Source organism: Aplysia californica, unplaced genomic scaffold (genome assembly GCF_000002075.1).
Source record: "Aplysia californica isolate F4 #8 unplaced genomic scaffold, AplCal3.0 scaffold00043, whole genome shotgun sequence".
NCBI classification, from domain to species: Eukaryota; Metazoa; Mollusca; class Gastropoda; order Aplysiida; family Aplysiidae; genus Aplysia; species Aplysia californica.
The window spans coordinates 2,128,386-2,138,385 of record NW_004797313.1 but is presented as its reverse complement, the minus strand read 5'-3'; the positions used below and the strand labels follow the sequence as shown (position 1 = coordinate 2,138,385).

At 40.3% G+C, this 10,000-nt stretch overlaps 1 protein-coding gene across 1 annotated transcript in view; it reads right to left on the bottom strand.

Moving 5' to 3' along the window:
- LOC101852753 overlaps positions 1-10,000 on the bottom strand; it is an 18,626-nt gene that overhangs the window by 336 nt on the left and 8,290 nt on the right. The window contains exon 2 of the mRNA XM_005092287.3: positions 1-2,209. This exon is cut by the window's left edge and continues 336 nt beyond it. Within this exon, the coding sequence (XP_005092344.1) occupies positions 282-2,186 (1,905 nt within the window). The 5' untranslated portion in view covers positions 2,187-2,209 and the 3' untranslated portion in view covers positions 1-281. The remainder of the gene's footprint in view (positions 2,210-10,000) is intronic.

Here is a 10,000-nt window from a genome sequence, read left to right as displayed (position 1 = left end):
ACCCGAGGACAACATGAAAGCAGTCAAAGACTTGTCCGAATCAACAAGACAGTGTGATAAGCGTTCCGCCTCAACTTCTTGTCTGTTGTCTGAAATAACCTCCCATCTTATCCCCATGTCCTTCAACAAAGAAAATGAAACAAAACAAAAAACTCAAACCCAAAGCGAAATCGAAAGTGTTGAAGAAAAGGGGAAAGATACTTTTCTAGGGCCTAGGCTATGGTACAGAATCTGCCCTAAAGCTGAGTTGACTCGTCACTCCTAACCCATGACTTAAGCTTTTATGGGCTGGGTGGTGGTGTTTGGGGGGGGGAGAGTAGAGTCTTGCTCACGTTAGCTTTTAAAAAATGGCGCCCTTTTGCCTGGAACTTCCTGACGACACTGAACCCCCCTTCTACCATGACAGGCCAAGAAGTGGGCGTGCTCTGTGATCCCTCCACGAAAACCCAGAGTTCTCCCTTCACTATTGTTGCTCCGACCACAGCTTTTTCCAAGTCCCACAGCATCGTGACGTAACGAGTCTCCAGTCGCCCAGTCTCAGGGTTTTCTTTTAGCTTCCACAAGGCCCCAGTTCTATACAAGAAAAAGATGGTGTCGTGGTTTTCAAAGATCGTCAGGCCTTTTGAAGAACCCACAACAACTTCCATGCGATAAGAGATGTCGTTTAGTGTGTCTATGCACTGCACAACCGTGGTGCCAGTTTCCAAATAGGTATCCTCACTCCCAAATATTACAATATTTGACCCTTTGGCAGCCACAGAAACATTGCGCACTGGAGTTAAACCGTTTTCCAGGGATATTATGTCAATATGCAAGAGAGAGGCGCGAGTAACGGCATTACTCTTTGCAGCAAAACCTATGATGTAAAGTTTGTTGCCCATAGCTACCATGCCCCCCTCACCAGATGTTGTTATACATAAATCATCGACACAATCCACGTCGGACTCAACCAGCAAAGACTTGCTATAAATATTGCCGTTTGTGTGTATCCAAAGCACGTGATCGTTCCAAACAGTAGCTGTAACTGGCGCTGCTGCGCTGTCCCCAAATGAAACAGAGTCGTGGTTGAGTCGGATGCCCTTCATCTCTCCTGAATCAAACCAAAGAACAACAGTTTCTACCTTTTCTTTGTGCCTTGGAAGAGACCAAGTGGTGCAAGCAGTAGAACTACTCTCACAGCCGCCATCTAGTTTCCACTGGATGGACTTTAGTACAAGTGCTTTTGCTTCTTCTGTATGCTTGATCATATTGTTCTTACTTAGTAAATGCATCAAGCACTTGCCACTCACACGGAGCAAACGACACGCTGCCAACAAGTCATACAAGAATTCAGCGCGCGGATAGGATTTCTGAAAATCCGTATGTTCGGCAGCGTTTGAATTTGTTTCTGCTTGATCATACACTCCTGTGCCTTTGGGAACCTCAAAATCGTTAGTTTTCGGAGTCAGGTAAAACGTGTTCAGTCCCTCTTCGTCGCTCTTGTCTGGGGACAGGGTTTGAACCGAGGGGTCACGTCTGGAAGACGGACTCTCAGAATCAGGGGGAGTAACTGGAACATACGAGGTCCAATCCAGTATCACTTGGATCACATTATCTTCTGATTTTGTGCAGAGTCTGTCGTCTTCAATGAGAGATTTTAAGTCTTCTACACTGAGAGAAACCAAATCCTGTGAGTCTTTGATTGCATCAAAATTAGTTAATATAAAACTCCAAGTAAGTTTTTCTATTGACTTCACATCTTGCAGTACTGCACTGTGGTAGATTTCAACACAGTTATTGACACTTATGCTGGCTTTGATGAAAGCCTCGCATTTATCCTTCAACGGTAAAATCTGCAACATGTTAGACGCGTGCCATAAATCAAGGAAAGTGTTCGAGTTCACCACGTTTTTAAGTTCACATATAAATTGCAAAACCAGCTCGAAAGTTTCTTTGGACAGACCTTTGATATTCACATGTTTTTCAGTGGATTCTTTCATTCCAGACGCCAGAAGTCCTTGAAAAAAACCAGAAAATGCGTTAAGAAGGAAGCCATTGGCTTGAAAGCTTGCCCCTTCCACTTCTACAGTGATATCCGCAAGATACGCCTTGTTGGAGTATTCCCTCACAGCTCCTGCCAAATACAACGCTACATCCGTGTCGATATCTTCTTTTTCCGATTGGCAGGGCCCTTTGGGTTTTGCCATATTCAATTTTCGTCGAAGAGGATCTGTGAAAGAAAGGTACAGGAATACCAAATTCAATAACTATTATTAATTATAATAATACATTACACAGATCAGAACGATGAATTTACATACTTCATAGCGCTCGCATTGTAGTTTGCCTTTTTAAATTTAAGAAAAAGAAAAGTGCATTGACAAATGTGTGTATGAATAACGAAGTTATGCTTCTTTTTTAAGTGCCCCAAAACAGTTCGTCTTCTTCAAGCATTGTTGGAAGAAAGACCAGGCTGTGCGTCATCAAAGAGTTTAGTTATATACACTGGTATAGATAGAGGCGTTAAATGAATTTGGATTGTTAACCTCCTTCATAATAATATTGGGTCTTGTCTTTCTTCGGGTGGCATTAGCCTAACTAGGCGGAGGAGTGAAATCATTACTGTTCCGCGACTTTTAGAGCCAGGGTGACGTGTTACAAACAGCATGTTTTTACAAAGCTGTGACTGAGAAATTCGCGTTGTCACACTTCATATCCATTGACTCAAATCTGTTTACCGCAATATAGATTTCTGACAGAGCACAAAACTACAGCCAGAAGGAGTTCAGATTTAAAAGAAGACTATATGGACGTGGATCAATTTCCCAAGACCACGCTTGAAAAGGAAACTAGGATTATAACAAAACGCCCTAATGTGGAATCCGTAAAGAAAAAGGAAAAGAGGCTGTCCAGGGGACACATGTCGCAAAGCCTTACGGACTGCCTTAGGAAAACTTGGACTCGCATGCCGGAGCTCCACAAGAAGTCTCAAAACAAAGACATCTGCGGGAGGAAGAGGGAGGGGGGATTTCGTTTCTGGCAATAGTCCTTTGGCCTTTGATGATGATGATGATGATGATGATAATGATGATGATGATGATGATGATGATGATGATGATGATGATGATGATGATGATGGACTTGTGACATGTTGGGTGAAGGTCAAAGTTTATTCGAGTCGATTCCCATTCCATAACTGGCGAGTCCGCTGGATTCCGCGACCTGACTCGTACTATGCACTCGATTGTGCGCACCCATTTAGTCATTATATAAGTGTACATCCCACTATAGATATCAAAACCATTGTCGCCACATCGACAGAGTTCTACAACAGTGATCACCAACTTCCTTTTTTCTATTTTATGTTCGTTATTAAGGCTAAAGCAACAGTGCTGGCTCTAAGTTGCACTAACGTTTGTCGTTTACTACCTTTTCATAGAACAACAATACAGTGCATAGTACGAGTACACAGTTTTTGTCGTCTTTATTTGAAAGACATTTTAATGGAGACGACAAGGTCTAATATCGGACACTGGGACAGCGTAGATCTTGTCAACATCTGTACCCCCCCCCCCCCCCCCCCCCCCCACCAACGAAGAGATTATGTCGTTGACCATCTCACAAAAGGGCGTAAGGGCATTTTTTGGCATTTTTCAGGAGAGCGTCTCAAAGTTTTGGACACTTTTTTAATTCTTGCTGTGGCATTACCATTTGCTTTTTCGTTTAAATTTTTGGAAAGATATTAGTACAACCACCGATTTATCATTCCCTATAACGGTTATAGATATTGCGTCATCAGTTTTTAAGAAATTGTCAAAAACAGCTGATACGCCTGTTTGTGAGAACATAATTATGTCCGTAAAGACACAAGATTGACAATACGCCACATCGTTTGGTAATAGAATATAAGAGAAAAGGGATTTTTTTCTTGATTATTGAACAGGTTTATCAACTCAGTATGCCGAAGTGATCTAATTTGGGGAGTGAAAAACGACAAGAAAAAGAAAAGGACACAGCTTTGGGGTCTCCACGATATGAGATGTAAATAACTTAAAGAGTTGAGTTTTTTTTACTTGTCTTGAATGTATTATGCAGAATTGGCACAATACAATGAGTAAAAAATTACTAGTACTGCACAGATCCTTTCATTCAGGACTTCACACCGTCCTTAGACAACAACAATATTAGTAGAAAGATAAATTCTGAGAGTGTGTAATGAATTTGTGTAATACCTTATTAACGTTTTAGCCCATAATGCTCTGTTTATCGATGAAATATTGTGCAAGTGTTTGAGAAAGATTAAAATGATCTGGAAAGGCACTGCAAGGCGAAAACACAGTGCAAGTGGTAGCCTGTTATAAGTTACATGTGGCAAAGTTAAAAGAACATTGTGTATTCCTCCAGTGTGATGAAAAGTGTACTTTGCTATAGGTGGGAGTTTTTTTTTAGGCTGTTCAATGGAACGTCTTTGACTTGATTTTTCTGGGGCTTAAAGATCCCTGGTTGGTACTGCGGGTTTGTAGGAAATAAATAGTTATTGAATAGTCTCTGTTGAGTCTGTTCCATAATATCACTTCAGTTTACGATTATATTGCAGCTGAAAGCATCTTATTTCAGTTTTCTCGCTTTGGCTTTTCTGTGGATACGATTGTTCAGCCTTTGTTTTGTTTCCTTTTCAGTTCAGGTTTGAGAGCTAGATCTAGTCCTTTTAACTCGAAACTGACCAACAGTAGTGATGTGAGTCAACAGCGGGTAACCTAGCAATATGAGCATTAATAAGGGTGGGAAGTTTTTCATCTCTTTCTTTGACATTTGCTGAGCATCATCCTCCTCTTTTTTCTACTTCAATAGTTTCAGCTGATGTTGTCTTACAGTTAGCGGTATTCCATCGACAGTCAAGTAATATGTATTGGTCTTCTGTCCGCGAGAACAACTCGTCCCTTTCATAGATTCAGAGCAGTCAATGTGACCAACAACGAACTCACATTGTAGGTGATGGTCTCCAAGTCTGTAATATTGCTGGAACATTTCCTCTTGTGTTTCAGTCGCAATAGTGCGACAGCTTCGACCATATTTCTCATAGCTTTCAAATTCATACCTGTCTCAAATCCCGTGCACGCCAAAATGCATTTCAGTTATAGGGATAAAGAACTCCGCTCCAAAATGTCCTTTGTGGTTAGCTTCTTTATAGTTATTGGACTGTGGACCTTTCAATTATGAGCAGTCGCTTCCTTCTACCATGAAATTTTCAGGTTGAGTACAATATCTAACAGCAACAGAGTTATTCTCTTCTGGCTTTATCCGTTTTCTACTCACGATGCTATGTGGCTTTTTAAAAAGACTACCATGAGCCTGTTTCTTCAACAAAGTGACTGTGTGTATGGCACAGGAGCAATACACACCTTGCACAAGCTGCAAATATGTCCTTCTTGCATGACAAAGAAACTAGGATTGAAAGAGGGGTCTGCATCTAAATCGTCAATATAATCAGAACTTTCTGCAATACCACATCTTTGGGGACTCATGGACCTAATTAAAACTTTTACTAGTAGAAAATATTTTTTAAAGTGAATGTTTATAAGCTTACAAATGAGCTAAGATACTATCACTTTATGGGTGCATGAACATCAAACGCTGAAAGCAAAGATGAAATTTAAAGCACAGGTACCAAAACAACACGTGTCTACTTGAACTAATGGTAAGGAAGCGTATAAAAGTCCCTCATTGATGCAGCGAGAAAGAATCAGCAAGACTACTAAACAAGAAATGAGATACACCCCCTTCATTTACAAGTAAGAAAACAAAAGGAAACTTCTCATACAATGGCGTATGCGGTCATATGCCTCAGCATATATTCTCACAAAGGGGCGTAACAAGGCATACGTCCCTATGTGAGATGCAGTTTCCTGCCCGAGAGCTATAGGGCCAAATGTTTTCTGCGCATAACTCCGCCATTTTTAAAGCTATCGACCGCCGTTTTGAGAGACCATAGATCTCTGATCTCACTACCCGACATACCATGGTGGTGCTAACTAAAAACCAGTAATTTTGACGATACGCCCTTTTGTGAGATGGGCGACGATGTGTTTCGATCTTACCTACCCTACGATCAGAGGTGTGGCTGAAAGACAGCAATAAGGAGGAGCCAGGAGTGCCAGTAGAAAGAGTCAGGAGCCCAGAGGAGGCGGGGGGAGGGGGGGGTCAGAAAGTGAAGATGAAAACAAGTGACAGAGTATGACTAGAGAGCAGGAAAGGAGGTGAAAGGACAAAAGTTTAGAGAACAACATTTTCCGTATCTGTACAAATGCGGAGCACCGGGGAACAGCGACTCTATTTTTAAAAACAGGAAAAAATGTGTCCGGGGAACAGCGACTGCCCTAAGCGAATACCTCGTCGTGATGGTATTGATGCTGGTATCGATACACCCGCGGCCCGACAAAAAGATTTTAAAATAAACATTTAAACTATGTCTAATCGTAAAAATAATATCAAATTCGGAACCAGCGTGTCCAAATTAACCAAATAACTCGCGGTTGACCGTTTTTCTTGCTGGATTTAGAAGATCACAAAAAGAAGTATTTTATATAGATTCTATCAAGATTGCATCTTGTAGTATTTTCCTATCATGAAGAGGACAGACAACAGTCTCTTTTAACTGATCTTATAATACACCACCACCCCCGCCCACCCCCACCCCCCCTCAGTGTGAAGTGACACGTGGGAGGCTGTGACGCAAAATTCCTTTGATGTTTGCCGCCGCACGGGATTAAACTTTGCGAGCAGAATTTTCAAAATAATTATGGCAGCTAAAAACTGATTTCATGTTTGAAATCGGCGTATCAAAATAAGCAAAGTGGCTCACGTGGAACCTGATTTGATGCCATATTTTAAAACTTGAGCAAACTTTTCTTTTCAATTGTCTATTTTCAATCTAAAGTTAGGTATCAAGGTCACCCAGTGCGTTGTAAGTGCATCTGACGTCAAAGCTGCTAAGACTACACACTGCACACTAGGCTAGATATCTACTATCTACTACTGCACTGTCACCGTACATTGTACAGTAGGCCTATGGTGACTTGGTCGAAAGAATTTGTTGTTCTCTTTATTGAGATGTAGAGGCCTACAGATCCCTCGAATGTCAGTTGACGATTAAGTCCAGAGACTACAATAACAAATTATTAAGAGAGGGCGTAGGGAGAGTTTGTGCCATTAGAATTTCGCAACGAATATCTTTGTGGGCCTCTTTTTTAATGTTTGTTAAGTAACAACACACAGAATGCAGGCAAAGTGTTGCGTAGAGTCATCCGGCGCAAGAAGAAGGAATCTCCCCCAATTTAAAGGGAATTGGACACTATAAAACGGAACGTTTAAACAGAATATGGAGTATGATCAATCAGACAGTTCTACTATACGAAGAATGTAATACGATTTATCGCTGAGAGTAACTTTGGCTTTACATATTAACACTTTTTACGGCAACTTATTTATATCCATTTGACCGACATCAGGTTATAACACACCCGCACGTGTATTATACAGTGGGTTCCAAAAGAAACTTGACAATGTAATCACCCAATAATCGGGTTAACGCCTTGCACTACCCACTCATACAGCATACCAATTTAAAGCTAAATAAATTCTGCATCATCTGACACAATAATATTTCATCTAAGTCAAGAGATGCTCGAGATAATACTATGGCCACTCAAAATTGACCTTAAACAATCAGGCTTGGCAAAATTGTACAAAATCACAGAAACGTTATCTTCACCATCAATATTGATAGAATGAACATACATTACATATCCAGTGAATGGAGAATTTGTTTCTCTGCAATAAACAATATCTAATGTCGATAGTTTCAATTTTAAACAAAACAGAAAACAAAGCAATCACAAATACCAGAAAAACTTGGACTTAACATTAAATGTGCTCATTGTTATTTTGCGTAGGAGCCATTGGTTTTGTATAGTGCACGAACCCATAGGGCATCGACTCTGCTAAATTTTGGACAATTATCAGTCACTTTATCCCAGATGTCACAGACGGTTTCAAACGAAGGGTCTGAATTGGGAGCAACGTCAATTTTCTTCAGCTGCTGTTTCTTGGGATTTCACTTACCTGTAGGATTCATATCGGGCTATTTACTGGTGACTACTCCATCGTTGATATGATATAGTTTTCCAAGAATTGTCTCGTGATAATATTGGCCCAATTAGAAAGTGATTTGCCATGAATGGAGATGTCTACTTTGAATGACATCATGAGGGAAATAAGGGTACGACATGACATTCCAACATTTGCGCGATGTACTCAACTAAAGCAAGCCATCCGATGATTCACATGCGGACGATTTTGTTCATTCTGTCCCACCACCCCATAAAATTACAGTTTCGTGGCTTCTGTTCTTCACTGACAGATGATTTTTCCAAAATCTAACTTACACAGCCATGTTCTAAAAGGTTTGTGCTCTACAAGAAAACCAATAGCTCCTAAACAAAAACAAAATCATACTAATGGGTATATGCAATGTTAAATCTAAGTTCAGCATGGTATTTGTAAGTAATCTGTTTTCTAACTTGTTTGAAAAAGTATTTCCGAAGATGCTGCTCATTGCAGAGACAATAATATTTTCCTTTCATTTGATATTCAATACATATCCATTCCACCAACGTTGATGAACCTCAGTACACGGGCGAACGCACTTTTACGTTTCTTTGATTTCGCCCAATTTTGCCAAGCTTGAATTTTTAAGGTCAGATTTAAGTGACCATATCTCGAGCATCTCTTTACATAAATGAAATATTATTGTGTCAGATGATGCAGGATTTAATTAGCTTTAAATTGGCATATTGCATGAGTGGGTATACAAGTGCAAGATTTTAACACGATGATTGGGTGATTACATTTTCAAGTTTCTTTTGGACGCCGCTGTACAGTAAAACATGTGCTCAACTTACATCTGGTGACTGGGTGTAAGAAATCCAACTCTTCTTTGTTAGTTGAGCTCATATTTACTCAAAAAGCTGCCTAACGCTCAGCCTTTCCCCATAGCACGTACTCCTAGCAAAAACATTGTGAACCCCCCCAAAAAATTTTTTTTTTTTAAATCGTACTCCATTTACTCATCAGGTTCTGTCCCCAACGACAGATGCTTTTCTCCTAGGCCTACGCTCATTGAGAAAACGATAGATACTGCCATCTGCAGTTGATTCTACAAAGGAGGAAGCATTGTTTGGTCTAAATTCTGGGTCACTGTTACACTGTTAAAAGTAAACACAACGTCAAGCTCACGCTTAGCACCAAGAACCTCTTACTGATCTATGCATCATGCTCAGGATAATTACGTTGTTCTGACGTTTGATTCTCTTCTTCTATTTCTTCTTCTTTTTCATCTTCTTCTTCTTCTTCTTCTTCTTCTCCTCCTCCTCCTCCTCTTCCTCCTTCTCCTCCTCCTCCTTCTCCTTCTTCTTCTTCTTCTTCTTCTTCTTCTTCTTCCTCCTCCTCTAGATCTTAGAGGAAGTCGACCGCTGGTTCTTCAACCTGCAGTACAATTGATTTTTTACGTATGTGACCGCTTTTCATACTTTGTAGGGCCCCTTGCTTTCACTTTCAGGCAGCTACATTCAGATTTCGAAGGTATTGTTTATCACTTTATACTGACTGGAGTATTGTCAGGTTTTGCTATGAATTAATTTTGAATTTTGCCTTGGTGGCGGCGAAGCCTACTCTTATCGAGTTTAGAACCACCACGAGAGCTTAAAGTGCGCAGCTTACACAAGGGACCACCGAGATTTTTTCCCCTTTCGTACATCTGTGCTTCATAAATTAATGACTCCCTTTAAAATTCGTGTGCGTATTTTTTAGTTTATCTGTCAGTTTGTTTGGTGATTTTTTAAAATTGTATTTGTACTTTGTCGATACACACACCTGCATGTAGATTTATGTTTAATTAAATAAAACCAATTATAAATTTATGTGATTGTCTCTGTGTGTGTGTGTGTGTGTGTGTGTGTGTGTG